Here is a 23,642-nt window from a genome sequence, read left to right as displayed (position 1 = left end):
CCCCTATTTGAATTTTGGACTGCTCTGCAGCCCCACCTCTGGAGCCGCCACTGGTTGGGACTTTATCTCCATTCACTTGATCTCCATCCAAGGCTTAGTAAATAGACCCCAATGTCACTGGTATAGCTATACATATTAATGTGCCCTCAGTCAGGATGCGGTCAAAATGCCAATGGCTGGGAAGCCGTCTGACTAAATCCCGGCGTCTAAATCCTGATGCGGGACTAAAGACAGGTTGTCAAAAGCCTGATGCCCATCATCAATGCAATATCATGAGCAATTTACCTTGTACTCTCCCCGGCACTCCAAGATACTATATGCAGCAAAATCTGCACGATGTTACACAAGATCTTTTTGGCACGATCTAATGATTTGCATATCATCAGATTGTGCACGATAGCAGACAGATGCATGCATGGATCAGGAAGATCCGTGATGTATGCATCTGTGTGAAAAAAAATAAAAATAAGACAGAGATGCATGGACGGCTCAGTGAGATCCGTCCGTGCATCTACGTAAAAAAATGAATAAAAGTGTTACAAAAAAAAAGCTGTGTTTCTCCCCATTCCCCCCCCCTCCAGTAGTGGTTGTGCTAAATACAGGGGACAAATGACGTAGGGTCCCCTGTATTTAGCACAACCAACACCGGGGTCTGAGCCGGTCCTGGTTATGGAAATACAGGGGACTTAAAGTGTAGGGGTCCCCTGAATTTAGGGCAACCAACACCGGGCTCTGAGCCGGTCCTGGTTATGGGAATACAAGGGACAAAAAGCATAGGAGTCCCCTGTATTATCCACAACTAGCACCAAACTCTAGCGGGGGAGCAATGCCACAGCCAGGGGAACCCTTTCACCGGGTTCCCCTGCCAAAGCATTACCCCTGACCGCGTCAGCCCAGGCCGAGGATCCCTGTGGAGTTGCCTCCCCCCCCCATAAAGGGGTACAACTCTCCAGGGCACCCCAGGCCTAGGCTTATAGTCGGGGGTTATCCACGGCACCCCTGGGTGCTGGTTAACACCGCAAAGATAACCTTAAGTTACTTTAGCGGTGCTCACCATTGACGTCAATGGTGGGAACCGCTCATTGGCTAAGAGGCGGAAGGCTTGCCTCTCTCAGCCAATGAGCCCTCAGCACCGGGATTTTTATAGTGAAATCCTGCCGCTCAGCAATCATTTGGGTAGTACTGTCTTTAGAGGACGGTACTAATGTCCGCTGGTCTGGATGTTTTGTGTTTTTTTGTTTTGCCAAGCCAGTGGATGCCTACATGGAAAGAGGAGAACGTGATCCATACATAGGGAGAGGTGAATATGGAATTTTTTTACAGGTACATTCAGTGGTGTAGGTTCATCCCAGACGCCTGGAGGCAAGTTATAATTTGGTGCCCCCCCCTAAAAAATAAACGGGGAAATTAAATATGGTGCATATCTATCTATCTATCTATCTATCTATCTATCTATCTATCTATCTATCTATCTATCTATCTATCTATCTATCTATCTATCTATCTATCTATCTATCTATCTATTCTATCTATCTATCTATCTATCTATCTATCTATCTATCTATCCTCACAAAAACACGAATATAGAATATGTGAATTTGTTTCTATTAGGCCAATTTACTAAAGTAAATTTGTAGGATATCCGCCCAAAAACATCCTTTTTCAGGTATATACAGCTATGTGTTAGTCACAGATAAGATAATGACCTGTATAGTGCAATTAGCATGAGGCTCAGAGTCCTCCTGATGGAGATGAAAGCCACCTGATGTAGGGTGGGGAGCCCTCCTGATGGAGGGGAAAACCAACTGATGTGGGTGGGGAGCCCTCCTGATACCCCAGATAGAGGGGTTAATCACCTGATGTGGGGGCTTTGAGGACTGAGTTTGAGTGAATATACTGTAAGACTGCTACTGTGGTGGAACTACAAATCACTAAATGCCCAGTCTACCAAAGATCTGCCCCCAGACTTAGTCACTGGTGCCCCAGGCACCCGCCTCCCATGCCCTCTTAAGGTGCATACACACTAGACGATATGCTCCCTGAGCGATATCGTCTAGTGTGTCCCCGGCAGGCTGTGCTCAATGTCGTTCATGACATTGAGCACAGCCGCTGAACGATATCATTAGCGATATCGTTCAGCGCCGGGCTCTCTCACCCATTCCCTGACATGCAGCAACCTGACGAGGTCGTCAGGTTGGCCTGCATGTCAGCCCGATGAACGAGGATGACGAACGACCCGCGGGAACGCGCGTCGTCGTCATCGTTCATCTTTTTTGTGTTAAAAATGGACGATAAAGTGGACGACTGAACGATAACGATATCGTTATCGTTCAGTCGTCCACTTTAATCGCCCAGTGTGTACGCACCATTACCCGCAGCTCCGTCTGGTGCACCCTTGTTGACATCTAGCTCCAGCACAAGTCCGCGGCTAGATCTGCCACCAGGGAGGAGTGGGACGGGGAGCGGTGGGTGAGGGAGGGGCGCCAGAGTCACACTGGCATGAGAAGCTGCTGAGGAGCAGCGACATCAATGAGCAGGGACAGGCTATAGATAGAGGAAGCGGCATCTGATGGTCTGATACGGAGACCTCCACTAGTATATGGTTATGACAGCTTCTCAGGTGTCGGGAAGAGGTGCCATGTATTGAGCGGCTGTGACGGTACACTCCGGGTACATATTTACAGCCCTAAGTGGGGTGAATATATTGTGGGCAACGGAGGAGGTGCCCCTTCAGTGTTGGCACCCGGCGGCTGGCGCCTCCATTGTCTCCCATAGTTCTGCACCTGGGTACACGTGGATTACTACTTGGTATAGGGGACATGAATGGCTTCAGGGATACTAGGTGAGTATGTGAGATAGTGAGTGTGCATGTATGTGTTAATAAACTTGTACTTACATGGACTGTGTGTACTGTGTTTATTTTAATATTTATTTTACTATGGAACTACAGGTACTAGTGGGCCCATAATGCCCCGTATGCTGGTACTTGTGGTTCTCCAAGTACCAGCATGTGGGGGAGGCTTGCTTGGACCTGTAGTTCTACTGCAAAATACAATATATTTAACTCTTTCAATTACACTACACTATCAACCTGGCACCCACCTCCCCAGGGGTGCTGGGCATAACACCCGGACTATCAGTCTAAGCCTGGGGTGCCCTGGAGAGGAGGACTCCTTTGTTGGAGGGTACCCAACTCCCCAGGGACCTCCGGCCTGGGCTCACTAGCGGTCAGGGGTAATGCTTTGGCCAGGGTACCCGGTGAAAGGGTTCCCCTGGCTGTGGCATTACTCTCCCGCTAGAAAGAGTTTGGTGATGGTTCTGGATAATGCAGGGGACCCCTACGCTTTTTGTCTCCTGTATTTCCATAACCAGGACAAGCTCAGAGCCCAGTGCTGGTTGCGATAAATACAGGGGACCCCTACATGTTTTGTCCTCTGTATTTTTACTGATCCGTCCATGCATCTGTGTCTTTTATCATAGGTGCTTGCCGCACGGATCGCACTGATCTGTGCAGGCATCTTTGTCTTGATGCATGCATCTACCTAATCCGAGCATGCAGCATCATTCAGATCCGAATGACATATCGTTCAGGTATACACCCTGAACGATATGCCGCCGAATCGTGGACGAGATCAACAGATCTCTTCTGCATCAGGAAAGATCTGACAAGATGATGAACGACCCGCGGGTACGTGCATTGTCATCATGAGTGGACACTCACAATGTTCATATATTATGCACTATCTGTCGTTCTGATGCATCGAAAACTGCCAGATCATGCCTAATATTGTACCGTGTGTGGGGGCCTTAACAATAACTGCTCAAGAGTTGTCAGACAGCTCTTCCTTACCGCACTCCTCACGAACTAATGCCGGGTGGCGTGCGTGGTGTGATGTAATCACATCCAGCATTCTGTGAAGAGAGGAGGTACGGAAGAGATTTATATCCCAGCAACAGCGGATGGGCATTACCTTAGCAGTCAATCACGCACCATTTTAAAATGTAATTACAGTGTCTGAAGAGCACTAAAGCTGTTGGAAGTTTATAAATAATAATTATAATAATAACTACAACAATGACTTACATACCATTTCCATCTTGTGCCCTCAAGATCTTTGCAGCAACTTTGAAACTTTACAATCACAATCAAAAGAATTACATTTATTGTTAACATTATACATTTAAATATAGAAATGTATTCACATAATCAGGGATGAGGAGGTGGAGGAGGATGAGCTTGTAAGATCTCACCTTTGACTAGATACCATGAAGCGCCATTGGTGATGCCATTCTGAAAACCGCTTGCACCATCACAAGATACACCTTGGTACATGTGGGTATTGTTTTTAGAGTACAGTGTAGCTATATATTGCAACACATCCTTGTCCGGAGGCACTGTATGAGAAAGATGTTAATGCTAGAAAAATGCACATAAATCCTGTTATCTACAGTAAGACACTTTAAGTTTAACTGCAGCTTTAACAAACACACTAGACTGGTCTCTGTGCCACCCAATATTATACCAGGTTCTACATCTGCCTCCTATTTCTTATTATATGTTACCCTATGCACTTTGTAAAGAAAATGGGTTCCTCAATATCCCTATTGGCCAAGGAGAGAGTAAATAAGCATGTTCTCAAGCTAATAACTTCACTTGATAGTTTTCTCTCACTGATCTGCTTCCTCTACACTTTACAACTGTCTGCAGCACATAAAATGCAATTCTATTATAAACTCTGCCAGGTTCAATAGGGTCAAAATTAAAATGAAACCCTGTTTCTCATAGTGCAGTGGGAAAATAGTCAGCATAGATTGATCGTTCAGTGTAGGCACCCTCCATCATCTGTGAACATGCCCAATCTGTCGTTATCGACAGATTGACCGGCATATTCACCCGATGATAGATGTTGGAAACGACCAGCGGGAGCTTGCATCGCTGGTCGTTTCCGACATAAAAGTGCACGATTTGTGCACGATTACTGTGCGATTGCACGATTACGATGTCGTAGTCGTACAATCGCTCGGTAATATCGGCATGTGGATGTGCGCCTTAATACAGAAAAACAAACAGTTGTGCTTTGTTGGACAAATAATTTCCCCAGTGTTTCACGGTTAATGGTCACTAAAGACGCAATGCAAAGGCACTTCAATTTAACCATATATGTTCGCTAATCTCCCTCCCAGCTATTTACAGCAAAACCTTTGGGACCTTTCACTTTGTAGCATAAAAAACATGCATTCTGGATCAAGACTGGAAAGAAACCAGGAGATGCCTCAAAGTACTCTTCTCCAATCCATACAGCTTTCACTTTTAGCACTAGTCCACTTGATCCTCACCTAAACCTGGGACACTGGTGTAGCCTGATTGTATACAAACACATGGAGAGCATCCATACGATTGAAGAGATCCTGCACACATTATATAAGTTGACCTTAGCTGGCTTCCTGTTTCTCTAGTTTATTAGCCAGATACTGGTCTGGGTGCAATTTTGTGTTCGGTTTCCCTGGTGAATCTATTTGGCCAGTACAAACTGTCACAGCACTAGAAGGTGTGAGCGTATTGGTACCTGGAGTACTGTGGAGCTAGCAAGTCATAATACATAGCTCTTTATGCGGGCCTGGTGAAATGGAGTGGGACACTATGGTGGAAGAGCACTAGCAGAAGCTATGTAGCCCTGGTAATGTGTGGTACCGCACTACAGCATGAGTGTCGCTACCTATTTATTTACATGCATACATACATACATACATGTTTGTGTCATCACTCTATATATGTTATACAACTGTTGGATGTGTTCAAATTCATTTATTTACCTAAATACAGCTTATAGCTACACCAGTGTGTTAGGTATACATACATATTGCTAGTACTTTATACATGTATGTGAACCCCCTCACAGAGGGGAGGTTGGTATATCCCAGCCAGCTGGGAATGTGATGACCTGCTGGGGCTCGTGGCAGGGACTCTCCCATCTCTGATAGGAACAGGGAGTCCTGCCTGTGCTGTGTGTGCAGAGGGCAGTTGTCAGTTATAGCAGTGTGTGCAGCCAGTGGGAAACTGACCGTCATGTGACTGCAGGGTATAAATAGGAGACCAGCACTGACAGTTAGGCAGAGTCTCCCGAGGTATCAGCCTGAGAAGGCAGGTCTGCGCCAGTGCTAACTTACTGAGGCAGCCATATCTTGTCAGGGGGAGCCAGTGCCAGTATGTGTGCCCTGCAGAGAAGCCAACATCCTGCTTCAGGAGACCAGGACTTCCTGTAATGTACTGCAGGAGAGCTATCAGTGAGCTCCATTGGAGAAGAGCTCTGGTGCCGCCCCGGCCCTGTGACAGCTGAGATACTGCTATGGGGCCCGGGTCATCCAGCCCTCCCCCTGCACCGACGGGGCCAGGCCAGCACGTCCTCCTTCAGCAGCAGTGCCAGTGTGCTGCGCAGCACAGAGCAGGCACATCTGCCCTCCCGGTCGCCACCACCTCCATCTCTCCTCACTGACTGATACTGGTAGGAGGCATGGCCGTGATCCGGGAATGTCCCAGCAATGAGTCATATCCCGGCTCAACATGGCTCCTCCCAGCATCAGTCAGTGAGGAGAGATGGAGCTGTTCGGGAGAGGACATGTGCCTGCTCTGCGCAGCACACTGCTGAAGAAGGATGCAACCATGTAGCAGAGGTAAGTCGCGGGGAGAGAGTGTAGGGGGGAGGGGTGTGCAGAGGGGGAGGAGGGGGGCGCGGACCTAGGGGGGGCCAGACAAAAGTTTGCTATGGGGCCCATCAGGTCTAGTTACGCCCCTGAACAGATCTGACAGCATACAGCTTACATCAGCACACATCATGCAGCTATCTGAATAGGTACATTCTTTAGTAGCCAAGGAGCAGCTGATTTATTTCCATCCCTGTGGGACAGCTGTAGTGCATAGACCTTTGCTCTAAGTTAGAAACTGACCAGGCTTAAGGTGCATACATTCGAGACGATATCTTTGAACGATATTAACTATAATGATACTGTTCAACGATATATCGTTCATATCGTTCGGTGTATATGCAATGAACGACCAACGATGCACTCTCCCGCTGGACGATAACGATATCGTCCATGCATGCAGGCCAACCTGGACGATATCGTTCATTTTCCATATAGAAGAACGATGGTTGGTTGTTGATGATATCTTTGGTGTGTGGATAAACAATATCGTTCATCCAACACATCGGGAATTTTGAGGGCGATCGTTCAGCAATATTGTTCGCTGAACAGATCGTCCCGTGTGTACCCAGCATTATTCTATGAAAGCTGACATTCCCTTATCAAATAATGGACAGTTTCATTGTGAAGTGCAGTGATGATCACCCAATTCTTCATAAACAACAAACCTGGGTTTGCACCATTTAAGTGTCATTTACAGCAATGCATTGAGACTCAGGATCATTATAACTGCCTTGTTCCTTCAGCTATACACCAGAAAAGCATAAACCATCCATATGTGCACCAACTCACGGGTGTCTGGCCAGATAGTGTAAAGCATCTTTGAGAAATAATTATTACAGTAATATGTGTTATTAAGTACTAGTATAAGTGGTAGGGACAAGTCAGGGAATTTCTTAGTGAGATGATATTTTATGATATTTTAGTAAATTTCCGAGGAATTTTACAACTTGTACAAATTAAGTATTATTTGGTCCCTGGGGTGTTTGTTTGCTGTTCCCTCAGACACAAGGAGTATAAAGCCGTTCCAGTATAATAAAATATTAATTTTGTTGAAAATGTAATTTACTTGTGTACGTATTAGTGGTAACATTGTACATTGTTATAGCATTGTCAAACCTTTATTAGCTTGTTTTGCAATAAATTGTAACTCTAATTGCAACCGAAGTGGTGACTTCCTGTGTCACCCTCCTTGCCTCTCTGACCTAAAGCTGGGTACACACTGGAGCGATGCCAGCATGATACGTTGTTTCCGGACGATTCAGAATGACATATCGGCCGCATCGCTCAGTGTGTACGGCCAATATACGAGCTCTCTTGGAAGCTTGCGACATCATCCGGTCAGCCATGCTGCACGTCCAACCGGACGATATCGCAAGCAGCTCCACTGCAAGTAATGAAGGACGGAACAAGGTATCGTTCCATCATTCATTACCTCGCTCTAATGTGTACCCATAACGCGATATCTCAGCCCCTCGGGCCGACATGTTGGCTACGTACACATCGCTCAGTGGACCTGATTCAGAGCCGAACGCTCTGACCAGAGCGCTCGCTCTGAATCAGGGCCCTCCTCCATGAAAATGGAGCGGCCTCCTGGCCGCTCGCATAGCTGTGGGTGACCACCCACACCATATGCGAGCGTCCATGATGATGGTCGCGATGGTCTTGACCATCTTGACCATCGGACTTGCGACGGAGACCCTGCGGTAGGGTCTCGCTGCCGCAAGCCCTGGAGTGATTTTGACTCTATCAGTGCCAAAATCACTCCCACTGACATCACTAGTGAATCACTCCCACTGACATCACTAGTGATGTCAGTGGGGCCGGCTTCAGACGGTAGGCGTTCCCATGGGAACGCCTCCATCTGGCAGGCACGCCCCCGGCACGCCCACCAAAGGGGCGTGCTGTCAATCAACATCGACAGCACGCCCCCTTTGGTGCAAGACCCGGAGCGATGGAGAGCCTGTTGCTTGCCGGGTCTCGCGCATGCGCACGACGGAGCTCCCTCCGTCGTGCACATGCGCAGTGGGGGAACATCGACCCGCTTGCGAGAGTCCTGCGCTCGCGAGCGTGTCTGAGTGACCCCCAGTGTGTACTCAGCTTAACAAGGGAAGCACGAATCAAGGAAGTGTATTCCACCCACCTTGGTAAGAGTGAAAAATATTTCCGCTTTCCCTTTCTACACCAATCGTGGTACTACAAATGCAGTGAAGTAGCTGACTGGAAAAAAATGTGGAAGAAAGCTGGGAACTACAGGTGTAACAGAGATCTGTTCAGGGTAGCAGTGGTAACTGCACAGGCTGAAGCTGGAGAAGAAGATCAGGATGGGAACTGCACAGGACAATAGTGGTAACTGCACAGACTTGCACACTGGAACTGGAGTTGATTAGCAGTCTGGGAACTGCACAGGACAGCAGTGGTTAGGCACAGGGTTTGTGGGCTGGAGCTGCAGAGGATTTCAGATTGGGACTGTTCAGTAACAGGAGTAGAAAACTGCACTAGAAACACTGGAGCCAAGTACTCTGTCCACTAGGGAGAGAGTTTGTACTCGCAACTAACTGCCAGCACTTGCAGATTCACATAGGGTCCCTTTACAGATGGTTTGGGCATTCACCCACGTGACCGGGAGCGGCCTGTTGCTGGTTGGCCGGATTACTGGATGATGTCATAGCAAGATGGCAGCTCCCATAGGACAGAGCAGTGGGATACACTGAAGGAGACGCCTAGCATGTATTAGACAGTGCAAGTAAGGTCTGGGGAGATGCTAGAGGCAGCGTAAGACACCGCCGGACCTGGGATCAGGCGCATGGCACACACCAAAGGACTCATTACTCTAAATCATCTATTTCTAGAATCCTCTCTACTTGTTGTTTTCCCAAATTCAATCCGAATTAAAGATGACTGGCCATAGGCATATTTTCTGGTAAGACATTGGTTATACAAAGGTCTTGCCTCTTAAATCATATCCCCTCCACCATCACCAGAGACACCTGATAGACACACTGTGAATTGGCTAACTTCTTTGAGAAACAAAGGGAGTATAATATTTTAGTACTGGATTTTGATACTGGAACTTAATATCTTCAATAATTGGTGAAACCTATCACAATAATTCAATACACAGCATACATTGTTATAACATTCCAATGGAAGATTAGGGGTTTAAACGAATCCATAATATCTATCTCACTATGGTCAGATTACATAACACATGTTCTTTCAAATCGCCAAAATGTAATTAGGTGAGATTATTTAATATATTTTCAGAGCCTTCTCAGTAATAGGTAGCATGCAGATCTATATGTTCTCCCTGATCCACCAAGCTGTAAATCTATCATTGCCATAGACCACAGACCTCATATTTTTAAAACAGTTAAAACCTCATTGGAAACATATCCATATCAACCAGAGCAGACATCTCACAAGTATGAAGAACTCCTGCTATTCCTCACTTGTCCAAAATAAAAACCAAGTTTTAGGTGATCTACAAGAGGGAGTCAATATGCCTGATATACACAAGAAGTTTTTCTTTTATATGATGTTTGCAAACACCAATCTGACTTAATATGACTTCTTCCCTGCAGTCCCTTCTTTCCTTTAAGTTTTTTTCTCTATATCCTATTTCCTTGCATAAAGTAGTAAAAATGTAATGAAAAGAAATAAAACAAACATATTCAACCCTAACATGAACATTAGCACTCATCGAATATGTCAAGAATATATAAAGTAACATCAATGTATGAAACATAGATTACAGTGTATGTGTGTTTTTTATGTATTACTGACTTGTGCTCTTACTGATTTAAGAATTAATGACTTTCAAAAATGTATGTGTGAGTTTCTATAACCGCGCATTGTATTAAAGCTTATGTTGGAAACCCCCTCCCCTGGAAATCCTGTACACAGACTAGAAATTAACAGGTGGGAACTAACTGAGACTTTTTTCAGTGTATATAACATTAGGAAGATGTATTTTGCTTAGTAATTTATAATATGGACAGGCAGCCTATATATATAATATGTACATAATGCAGACAATCTAGTTCTAATATAATGTAAGAGAGATTAACTACTTTACAATCTTACTGGACTTAGAATTATCACTGAGAATGAATGGAGAAGTGCTCTATAAACTTACTGCTATAAGAGTTATCATATGGGTAGCTGGCAACCATGGCTCCACCATGAAAATTAGCGGATAGTACAAAGCTCTCACTCTTAATCCAGTCCATCACTGCCTGTGTTTCTGGCTGGGTCTCCGCAGTGTTTTCCTCAAAGGCATCAGGGAAATTTCTGTTCAGGTCATAACCATTTGCATTGGTCCTTAAAAATATCAGGTTACATATTTACATTACAAGTTATTAAAGTTCAAATTGTTTTCCATATTAACTGCATGACATTGTAGTTTAGTTATGATATACACACATTAAATAACAAATAATTTGTAGCATTATATTGGTCTTCACTGTACCCAACCACTGGAATTTTATATTGTTGATCTGCTGAAATTAATCACCTAACATTGCTCGATGTGGCAAAAGTATAGAACATGGTAAAACACACATTGGACTAAATTGGTTGAAAACACCAAGTTGAGTGGCCAGACATTCACACATGTGTCCAGCTTCATAGACTAAATCAGAAATTAAGCAGATTATCATAATAACTGAAGCTACAGCAAAAAAGAATAAACATGTTAAAAAGGAAGGAAAGTGGATGGGGCACCAAGCAGAGTCTTTAACCTGGGTGACAGAAGCATAGGGTCACCCCTGGGTTTAAAAATGCTGATTGTAAAAGAATACTAAGGGCTAGAGACTGGGTAGACCTAGAGGCACAACTTGCCCACCTCCTCTCTCCCTACTTGCTCTTTTGAATGAGCCCTAGACACAGACCCTCCTTGCCCAACCTCTCTCTACTCTCTGCTTCTCCCTGTCGATATGGGATTACTGTAGTAGAACTTTTGCACTGGTGCAAAACCGCCTTTATATGACTCCTTTATGGAATAAGAGTTTCTACCGGGCCTTGAACCTAAACCTTTCGCTCCCTGGACCAATCACAATATAAAATTTCTGCAAGATATCGCCTCTCTACGAGTCTTTCCAGAGTTCTCTGCTCCCCAGGATAGATTTGGCATTCCTGCCAAATGCTTTCAAATACCTTCAACTCCGTCACCTCTGTACATTGCTTATGGGGTCCCATCCCTGTCCGATTTATACCCCTTTAGAAACATTTTGTCTCACAAGATCTGACTCCAAGGGTCTCATATATACCTTTTATAGTCTTCTGATTTCCCACAACTAACCTTCCAAAGAGCCTCATGAGCTGGCCTGGGAGAGAGACATGGGAGAGACTCTGGAGCCAGAAAAATGGGTTAGAATCAGAGAGTTCGTTGCTAAATCTTCTATTTGAGTTGGAATCAGTAGCTGATTTTGCCTAGGGGCTGCGAGGCTGCAGCCCCCTCAGCAAAATCCACCACCTCAGTGCAGTCAGTGACTGCACTGGCTACACTGCGACTGGCAGTGGCTTCCTATTGGAAGCTCCAGCTGCCAGTCACATATACAATAGGCAGCCCCAGGGGGAGGTGTCTCCTCCCCCTGGGACTGCCAGACCGGTCTGCTATTAGCAGAGAGCAGCTTCCAGATGGAACCTTATAGCCCTGTGACCCCCATACACCCCCCTCCACTCGCATCTAACCTAAAACACAAGCTCTTGGAACCAATGCAGCACCATACTTATTATTATCAGTATTAACTAATTAACATAAAAATCTGTTCTATCTGCCCATCTTCTTTACAGTTCTGGGGACAAAACCCTTCCAGTTCTTCTACACTGGCATCTGCCAATGTTGCAGTGTCACAATGTTGAAAGTACTGGGAGGAGCTGGGTGCATCTCAAAAGTGTCCATGATTGCTCATGCTATGCCCCAATAGGAAGGGTTGGTGCCCTCCCATGTTCTGGCACCCTGGGCCGCAGTCTGATTTGCCTAATAGTTAATGAGTATGTGATCATCCTCTTCCCACACACCCTGGCCCCATCCTCTCCTCCATCACCCTCCTCCTCTTTCCTTCACATCCCGGCCACATCCTCCCTCCTCCTTCCCTCACACTCCAGCCCTTCTCTCCTTCATCAACCTCCTCCTTCCCTCACACCCCAGCCACATCCACCCCTCACACTCCAGCCTCTCTTCTCCTCCATCATCCTCCTCCTTCCCTCACACCCCAGCCACATCCACCCCTCACACTCCAGCCCTTCTCTCCTTCATCAACCTCCTCCTTCCCTCACACCCCAGCCACATCCACCCCTCACACTCCAGCCTCTCTTCTCCTCCATCATCCTCCTCCTTCCCTCACACCCCAGCCACATCCTCCCCTTACACTCCAGCCTCTCCTCTCCTCCATCATCCTCCTGCTTCCCTCACACCTGTCCCCATCCTCTCCTCCATCATCCTCCTCCTTCCCTCACACCCCAGCCACATCCTCCCCTCCGACTCCAGCCTCTCCTCTCCTCCATCATCCTCCTGCTTCCCTCACACCCCAGCCACATCCTCCCCTCACACTCCAACCTCTCCTCTCCTCCATCATCCTCCTGCTTCATTCACACCTGTCCCCATTCTCTTTTCCATCATCCTCTTTCCTCACACCCCGGCCATATCCTCCTTCCCTTACATCCTCTCCTCCTCCCCTCAAACTTCAGCCCTTCCTTTTCTCCATCATCCTCCTTCCCTCACACTCTGGTCCCATCCTCTCCTTCATCATCTGCTCTAGCATCCTCTCCTCTTCCCTCACACCATGGGCTAATCCTCTCTTCCATTACCCTGCTCCTTCCCTTACACCCCCACTCCATGTTATCCTCCATCACACTCCTTAATGACAGACACAGCTCAGTAAGTGTGCAGGTATGCTGTGTTGCAGCCGCTCCCCACATGCCTCTATGCCCACCCCTTCTGCTCTACAGCATGCACAGCCAGTTTGTTTAGTGCACTGAACCCGAACAGGTTGCTTGGCACTGCTGTGACGATACACCACAGACACAGCTCAGAGACCGGTGATGGCAGTGACAAGCATCTGTGTGGCAGTGATCGCCGATCTGATTGGCGGCGGCCGGCTTTTTGAAGAGGTGGTCCCAAGCACGTGACCCTGATGCCTCCCCTGTAATCTGGCACTGCACTGGTGAGAGAGGGGGCTTGACCCAGGGGGAAGAGACCAGTTCTCCCTGTGGCCTAATCCACCACTGCAAGCTAATCAAGTACCACTATGCAGTTATACAAGTTATATATATATATATATATATAAGCTGATGAAATGTTTGGCTACTTACCTGCCTTCTGAAGAGACACAGTCTGGTGTGACTGAAGCTTCAAAGCCATCTGGGTTCATAGAAGGCATTATATGTATCCGGGTTTTAGTGATCAGTTGTGTAATAACAAAGTCATTCTGATAACCGGCTAGCAGGTACTCTATCAGGTGGAGCATTAATTCCCTCCCAACTGCCTGGATTAAACAAAACAATAAAATATGTATTTAGGTAGTCCACATAGCAGTATTCTATAAGACTTTTATGTAGCATTGGGCCTGATTCAGAGCTGCATGTGAACCTGATGGTTTTGCATACAACTATAATTGTTGGAGATCTGCGCATGTGCAGGCCTCTTTCTGTGACTACAGTCGCAGTGCCCCTAAGCAGCAATGGTTTGGCGATGGGGAATGGGCTGTGTCAGACAGCGTTCCCGAAAATGGGGTTGTGTCGTCCCCATTTTCTGGGAGTGGCGAGGTCAGTGTCTGCATCTTCTGACACAGCTACTGAGCTGCGGTGGCCATTCTAAGTAGCTTTAGGCTCACTCAGATGGCCGATGCCACGACCAATGGTCACGCTGGTGATCCATGCTGCATTTTCAGACACAGCACTTGGATCTATCATGCTGTCCGGGGGGCGCGTTTTGCTCCTGCAGTATTAGCATATTTTAGCATTTACCAAAAACGCAGCATAGATGCTAATAGCGTACAACTCTCAATCAGGCCCATTATCCTCTAAGCATTTGCATGCATAGGCATATACTGTTATGTGTTCATGATGTGGAATACAATGACAGCTAACGTATTGTGTATGAAACATAGATATCTTGTTGCATGTTATATACCTACATCAAGTAGCATTGATTTTTTACAAAAATAACATATAAGAGTCAAATAGAATCAAATGATGTCTAATGTACTGTATTACTGCCTCACAGCACTGAGGTTGTGGGTTCGATTCCCACCACAGCCCTAACTGTGTGGAGTTTGCACATTCTCCTTGTGCTTGCGTGGGTTTCCTCTTGGTACTTCTGTTTTCCTCCCGCACTCCAAAAATATACTAGGAGGTTAATTGGCTCTCAACAAAAATGAAGTGTATATTTGTGTGTGTGTACATGTGGTAGGGAATATTGATTGTAAGCTCCACTGGGGCAGGGACTGATGGGAATGGTCAAATATTCTCTGTAAGGTGCTACAGAATATGTGTGCGCTATATAAATAACAGGTAATAAATAAATAACAATAAAATATATGTTAAAATGTACACACAGAAATAAAATAAGTATGATATCAAAATAATGCTTAAAAATGCACATAAAAACATTGGGCTTTCTAATACATATTCAGAATGTTATTCGCGCAGAGTTTAAGCATTTAAAAGTATACAACTGCCAGCATACAGTACATTGCCATTTTGCTTGATCAGATAACCACATAGATCAACCAATATTGCATAAGGCACCACCGCTCAAAATGTTGCAGAATTATGTCAATATACCTCAACAAGTCATGCTAGTCGCCATACGCTTTCCATACAAGGCAATGAAAGTTTTCATCCAACTAGCCAACTGAACAATTTTCTGATCAACTAAATAATCATAAAATAATAAGCCATCTAAAAACTTTTATATCCATTTGAACGATTTTTTGTTGTCACAGAAGTTGGCGTAAGAGCCTGGCTCCAGGGCTGGTTATACTTAAGAGTGGGCCCACATTCATTTTTGCAGGCCCGACTCTCTGGGCAAACTGTCAACTGAATTGGTACTGGTTGAATTCATGGTGGGGGAACCCACTCACTGCGGAAACCCCCTCTATGGTTCCAACAGCCAAGGCTGGCAAAACACAGTGCTAGTTATCCTGAAATTAGTTGTAAACCTATGTCACTTTCCCCCTGATATTGGAATAATAACAGATTAATAAAAGCAAAGTGAAGTAGTGCCCTGCGACAACTCTTTACCTGAAACATCACCTATCCATAAAAACGGCAATGGGTATTACAGCTGCTACCACCGATAAAAGGGCAGCTGTGAAACGAGAGTTGGAAATAATTTTCCTACCGCCAATGTGATCTTATTAATGTCGTAATGATTAGGTGCACAGTGAGCCACTATTCTGCCATACAGTATTGTGTTTTTGAATCATTGCATTGATTGGTTATCTGCCTTATAGCACAGAAGCCAGTGGTTGTGCTGCCATCACCCGTGTGTATGCATGCCATTTTTCAGTGATATGGGGTATTGGCTTCTGTGCCTTATAATAGGTCTGCTTCAGAAAAATGAAATTTCATTTCAGCCATTACATGCGACAGAAGGGTATTTCCACTGCGCAAAGTCTGATAACGCTGCTTACTTTGGTTTGTGGGGTCAGTTGAGAAGGCAATATGCATCCGATTACATTTGCCTGCTCATACTTTTGACATAAAGCCTAGATAACGTGACTACCTTCCCTCTTATGTGTGCTCTGAATGCGTCATAAAATAATATAAGGCCTGCTGAGTCACTATGTGACTATACATAACCAGTTAATCAGGTATGCTACCTGGAAGTGAGAACAGTGAAAGACAAAAAGCATCCGATTTCCATTACGTTTCAGCAACTCTCATTTCAAGTTCAAGTGACAAATATACTGGAGAATGTTCTGATATGGCTTAAGGGCAGATTTGAGGCCTCTAGTGTATAGCAGGGTACATTTCAATGTACTAAAAGCATTATAAAGGTGTGTCAAGCAAATGTTCACCGTTTCCAATGGTTACTTACGTCTCCTCTCATCTAGCCACCTCAGATCAAACAGCAGCTCCAAAAGGAGATGGGGAAGAAGTGCCTGCGTCAGTATACAAAGAGCGGTTAGTCTGTCCACTATTGGATCTACTCTCATGTTTAGATCTCCCATACATACCTTGGTTCTGATACAGGATTGGAAATAAATGCGGTGTATGTTGTACCCAGACGTACCCAAGAAAAAGTTTTCATGATATGTGTCTGCCGCCTATGTGTACGCTTGGTTTGCTCCTAATCATCATCATCAATGGGCTGTTGCACGTAGTACTAGGTGCTAAATATAAGCCTAGAATCAGGAGTATTTACACTTATTTCCAACACTGCATAGCCCCACTACATCAATACGCCCACATCCACACTTTTCGCTTTCCTTTTACCTTTATATTTGTATTTTTTGAGGTGCCGGGACAGACCTCCCAGCCGAAGGGGCAGGGGGGTGCAAGAAGAGAAAGGTCTATCTCCCCTGAGGATGCTATGTAACAAATTAAATCTAATAACAAGATAACATAGTATAACAATTGGTCATCATTTACATTTATTAAACTACATGCAAAACATTTCATCCGTCTTTTTATTTTAGAAAGAAGATTTAATGACTATGTTGTGATCCATTTTATTACTGTTTTTACAGTTCAAGATAAGTGAAAACAAAACAAACAAAAAAACAAAAACTGCTCCGTTTTATTAAAACACATTCAAAAAATACCATTAACAATTAATGGTATCTAATAACAAATTTAAAATAAATCTTGGTTGACAAGAAAAAAATATTATTTACCATGTATTGCTATTGGGACCTATAATTTTGTTAGTGAAACAACTATTTTCAGCTCTTTTATTGTTTTTTTAAAAAATACAAATGATCAGTAATATAACATGTAATACAAGCTTGTTATTTATTATTTATAAGAGATGTTTGAAACGGCTGTTTATCATTTCTTGAACCTATTCATAGAATTTGTGCAATTCTAGAATTTGTGCAAAAAATTTTTGGACTCCAAAATATAGACAAGACTTCTAAATCTTTCTAAAAGTTTAGGAAATGGAAACAACGTTTACACATTGAAAGATTCATCTTCTACACAGAGTGGTCAATGCAGAGTGCCTGTTTGCAGAGCATATGTTGCGCATTTTGCACTGCGCATACGTACCCTGGCATATGCAAGTGCAAATAAATGCAGAATCTTATGCATTTCAGTTGCATCTTCACTTACAATCAGAGATAGCTCCTACATTTTTCTGGCAGGGGTGCTGTCCATGCAGCAACCCAGTCAGTGGCCCGGCCGGCTCCTGTTTTCTACGGTTCCTGCCAGGTACATTGCGTGTGCGCAATGCATCTGCCAGTGTCCGAAACCAGCACAGGTGCACCGACTTCTAGGGACTGCATCAGCTAAAGCCCCTAGATGCCAGATAGCGCTCACGACAAGGCAGAGGAATGGGTTTACATTGCTAATCGCAGTCTGGACTGGCAGTCTCATGGGGAGAAAACACCTCCCCTGGGACTGCCTGTCTGGCTGTGATTCCTAATAGGAAGCCACTGCCAGTGGCAGATAACATTTCCTGGCGGTGGTGGATATTACTTGGAGGGCAGCGCCTAGGTAAATTCCGTCACTGCTTACAACTGATGGGGCATGACTGTAACTGGGCATTCTCACAATGGCAAACTCCATAGAAGACTTGATAATGGAATTGCAGGCTATGCAGAGTTGCACATAAGTGTCAAGACACCTGTTACCAGGCTTACCATTTGCATGGTGATTATGTCTACCAAACTACATGTATGGATAGGGGCGTCCCACCTGCATAATGTGTACAACTCTGCATACGGATGAATATACGCATTAGTTTTATCCGTATGATGCATTAACCTTAACATCTCAAAACAATTTTTTTTGAGGTTTGAGGTGTAGAAAAAATGTGGTGTAAGTATCTGTTAAAACCAACTATTTTTTAATAAAGCTAGGATATTATCCTGTATCATATATCCATGTTGGTGGTGCTCCCCAGAATAGAAAACTAGTCAAAATACAATAGAATTCTGCACAGGCAGAAAAAAAAGAAATTCCTTAGTGGGGGCACTCTTTTGGTATGTTGATTCACATAAAAGTGATGTGATATGATTATCTCTATTAAAATTTAACTTTTAATGTGTACCCTTTTAAAATGAACAGTATCAAGTGTATTATTAAAATGCACGATACCTTTTTAAAGGTGAAGATATCCAAGAAAAAAAAATGGTTATTGGAGAAACATATAACTATGAATAAATGGTCAAACTTCAGATTAGGATATCTGTCTTAGTACCCCAATTCACCTTCGACCACACTATATATTAGTATCCATTCAGTAAAAAAGTAATTATGTCTATGGAGAGAGAATTCTAATAACAAATTACATCTATATTGTGCACCAGCACAAATCTATTAGAAATAAATGAATTAGCACGTATGGTATTAATTTAAATCAGGTAGTATTCATCAATCTGTATGCATCCTATACAAAATTAGTTGTCTTTCATCAAAAACAATATATGTTCCAAATGTTAGTTGTTCATAAGGCACTTGCACAATGTCTGGGTCATGCTAATCATAATAATCTGATGTATCACACAGTTTATACAATAGCACCATCTCCAAATATATCCAATGCCAGTAATGCCGTCTTTTGAGGGATATTCACACTTCCTCTATATCAGCACTATATTATCCCTTTGAGCAGATTAGATTCTGCAGTGATAGTTGCTTTTTAAGAAAAGGAAGAAACAATGTTGTGAAAATAATACATCATTCAATTGCTATATTGTTACAAAATCTTACAGCAACACTTGGAATAATATTGATGCAATTAATTGTACACTAAGCAGATTGTAATACATGCTTATTTAGTTTCATTAATACACACGTGAATAGACTCTGATACTTGTTCCTTATAAACAGGCAGGTCAATAATATGAGTAAACAATAAGTAAAGTAAGGCACATAAGTGTCCCCTGCTTCTGCTTTCGCCCGTTATACAATATTAAAGGTATATGACAGGAGATGAGAGAGCAGGGAGACTAGTGTCTTATTAGAAAATAAAATGCAGTGATGGTGTGTTAAAGGTCAACATCGGGTGTTAGAAATAAAATGGGTCAGATGAGAGAGGTGGGGATAGGCAATATAAGCTATCAAAAGAAAAGAGTTTTGGATTCCCATACTAAAACAATAACTATTATGGGTCTTACTATATTGATTTTTCTTTGTTAAAATAAAAAGGAGGATTTTTAGAATACATTTTTATCTAATGATAATATTTATATAATACTAGGGAATATTTTTATAATGGTCATTTTTAAGTCTTTCAATAGAAGTAAAAAAATCTGTTTTATCTATACACCCTACTTAATCAACAAATGAATCCATGCAGCATCTGATCACATCAGGTTCCGCTTTGATCAGCTATAAACAGCAAACTGAGGCTACAGCGAGCACAGGCTCACCAAAACGAGGCAGCTGAAGTCCGAAATAACGTCTCCTGGTCTGACTAAAGTTGTTTTATTTAGAGAACAAAGGCAGGTTACAATTGAACACTGGCAGGTCCATTAAAGGAAATGTTGTTTATTTAAAATTGACTATTATATGAATAATAATATATATAATCATGGTGACACTAGGGGGTAAATTTACAAAGAATCGTGTCTGATCGAGATTGCCTGATTAGAAACTCGATATGCATTGCTGAAAATCAGGTGATTTTAGGCTGCTGAGACTCTCAAATATACCAAGAATTGTGCTTAGCTGAGATTGTGTTCTCTGATGGGGTATGTGACCGAGATTTTTCACCAGAGATCCCTGAGTCTAATCACAGCCAAACTCTCCCGAACAACCAACTCGCACATATCACTGAGATGTTGTAAAAGTATCTAAATGATTAATGTAAAAGAAGAATTATGTAAAAAAGCTAAACCAGCCAAAAGCGAAACCAGCCCCAAGCTCCTGAGACAGTCCTGGTTCTTAAAATACGAGGGAAAAAACAAGTAGGGTTCCCCCCTATTTTATGAACCAGCACTGGGCTGCCAGATCCAGTCCTGGTTTTAAAAATAGGGGAAAAAAATATGTGGGGTATACCCTATTTTTAATACCAGCATTCAATTCTAGTCGGGTCACCCCGGCCAAAGCATTAACACCCCAAACTAGTCAGCCCAAGTCGGGGACCTTAGGGGAGGTGGGCCCAATAAAGGGGTCCCCCTTCTCCTGAGCACCCCAGGCTTACGCTGAAGCCCGGGGCTCTTCCCTGCACCCTGGGCGGTAGTAGAGCTAATAATATATGAATACCATTGTACAGTGGAACTACAGGTGCCAGCGTGCCTATCTTATGACACTTGTGGAACTATAAGTGCCAATAGGCACCCTGTTACAAGTCGCCAGCGCGCCTTGTTACTTGCTCATGCACTCTGTGTCTCTCCTCCAGGTTGCCAATCACAGTCCGGGAATCCTGCTCCTGGACAACGTACATACCGTACTGGGACGGCATCTGCAGTTGCTAGGAGATTGGAACGCCGGTCTACAGCACCTGATACTGGATGACGTTCCTCCTCACCTGTTAATCACCTGCCTCGTATCCATTGGTTCAACACCTTTCTTAAGCCTGTTGGTACATCGCCGGCTTGCCGGCAATAGGTTTTCTGACATGTGCTGCTGGTTCCTGCCAGTCGTGTATCTGTCCGTCTGTGCCTGCTTCTGGCTGTGCTTCGGAGAATCGCAGCAATTGTTCTCATTTCATTATCTAGAGTTCTGTTTCTCTGCAAGTTGTGGTATTCTCTGGGTCTTTGTCATCACGGCCCGCCAGGCCGTATCTCTGCATTTAACATCTCGGCTTTCCAGCCACAACCGGCTCTCAAAGCAGCACCTCGGCTCACAAGCCCCACCTCGGTCCTCAAGGCCACATCTCTGCATTTAACATCTCAGCTTTCCAGCCACACCCTGGCTCTCAAAGCCGCATCCCGGCTACCAAGTCGCACCTCAGCCCTCAAGACCGCATCTCTATTTTAAATCTCGGCTATCCAGCTGTACACTGGCTCTCTTAGCTGCACCCCAGCTGTCAAGCCACACCTCGGCTTTCATAGTCACACTTCGGCCCTTAAGGCTGCATCTCTACAATTAACATCTCGGCTCTCCAGCCGCACCCCGGCAGTCAAGCCGCACCCCGGCTGTCAAGCCACACCTCAGCTCGCAAGCCTCACCTTCACTTTTGTTGTCACACCTCGGCCGTCAGGGCCGCATCTCTGCCGGAAACCTCGGTTCTCACAGTCGCACCTCAGCTCTAAAAGCTGCATCTCAGTCTGTATTCCTATCAGCTGTTCAAACTGCACCTCAGCTTTTAAAGAAAATTCCTGGCCCTCAAGGCCACATAGCCGTTGGAATTTCCATCAGCTCTTTAGCCACACTCTGTCAACTCCTCCCTTGCATATCTCACTCCCTCCTGTGGTCTACAGTTGCATAACATCTTGTGGCCCTAGGATAACCGTGTAAGCCTCTACTATCTCGAGTTAAGTCCAGACGGCTACCTAAGTACTGGTGAACGTGTCCAGTTCTAAAGGGAACAGCGGGTGGCTGTTATTGGTGAAGACCTCGTCTCAGTGTTTCTAGAAGTCTTACAAGGTGAGTCCTAGGAGACCATAACACACCCATACAAATACAGTACACACACATTGTAGATTTTACACACCTAACACATAAACCTAAAGTTTATTACACACCTAACACACTCACAAATACACTTTTTTGTCAGAAGTTCACGTCCCCTTGTCCAAGTAGAATTCCCACGGGTTTACCTGTGATAAAAAATCCAATAATCACATACCTCTTGGCGCAGGTCAGTGAGAGTGTGTTAGGTGTGTAACATTTTTTTACATTAACCATTTAGATACCTATTACAGGCAGAAACATACACAGATCACACTGATCTGTGTATGTTTCTGCAAAACTCGCAGCTCAGGGGGTAGTCTATTTGAAACTTCTATTTAGGTCCAAGTTTGCTGAAATTACACACGTAATTCTAATAACGATTCTTGGTAAGTCCCAATTTGTATTTATTCCATGAAAAGTACTGTGTATGCACAATTGCGTGCTCCTGCGGGTCGTACACAATATCTTTTGGTTGGCTGTGCTACAGGGTCAATCAAAAGATATTGTGTACAAGGTGATGAAGTTTAATGTAGGGAGGCACAAGATTTTGCTCCGTCGTTCATTAAATTGCACCATGTGTAAAGGGGAGGTGCGGGGACGGCCGGCTTTCCGGACACGTTTTCCGGGAGTAGCAAGGCTAAGGGCAGCATTGCCTCAGTAAGCTGATAATAGCGATGGTTATCCCAGCCTGCCACCTCTTGGATCGCAAATTCAGCAGGGAGTGGCATACACTTACTGCTGCATTTGCATGTTTGCAAGGACTTGCAAAAGCAGCTTTGCAATTCTGTCCAGTACTGAATCACCCCCTTGGTCAGTTTCATACTATCTCCAAGAGTTTCTTTCCAATGCTGAGAACCACCACCAGTGAATAAATCAGAATAAAACACGACACACTTTCCCCATGCAGGGAAAGAAAGATGGTAGTTTCCCATGTAAGTAGAGGTTTTTCCAGTTTTGAGCAGGATAGGATTAAAGCTTTATAACAATAGCACTGAAGGGTTCCAACTAAGGGCCCGATTCACTACCGATCACAACTGCGATTGCAATAGCGATTACGCACGCAGTTCAGCTGCGATAGTATGCCAATCCATTGCGATTGCTATGCCGCCGCAGCACAACATAAGGACGCCCACTTTCCCTTACACACATCCGTAATGTTTAGCAAGACTGCAAAACCATTGGTACAATCGAGTACCATTGCAGCC

General features: G+C 44.4%; 1 protein-coding gene across 1 annotated transcript in view; it reads right to left on the bottom strand.

Moving 5' to 3' along the window:
• CPM (carboxypeptidase M) overlaps positions 1–23,642 on the bottom strand; it is a 92,284-nt gene that overhangs the window by 6,227 nt on the left and 62,415 nt on the right. The window contains exons 4-6 of the mRNA XM_088452460.1: positions 14,020–14,192; positions 10,841–11,025; positions 4,252–4,395 (exon numbers count right to left, since the gene is read on the bottom strand). Coding sequence (XP_088308586.1) covers positions 4,252–4,395; positions 10,841–11,025; positions 14,020–14,192 — 502 coding nt within the window. The remainder of the gene's footprint in view (positions 1–4,251; positions 4,396–10,840; positions 11,026–14,019; positions 14,193–23,642) is intronic.

This window comes from Taudactylus pleione, unplaced genomic scaffold (assembly GCF_031769625.1).
Source record: "Taudactylus pleione unplaced genomic scaffold, aTauple2 ptg000038l, whole genome shotgun sequence".
Taxonomy (NCBI): Eukaryota; Metazoa; Chordata; class Amphibia; order Anura; family Myobatrachidae; genus Taudactylus; species Taudactylus pleione.
This window is presented reverse-complemented; position numbering and strand designations above follow the sequence as displayed.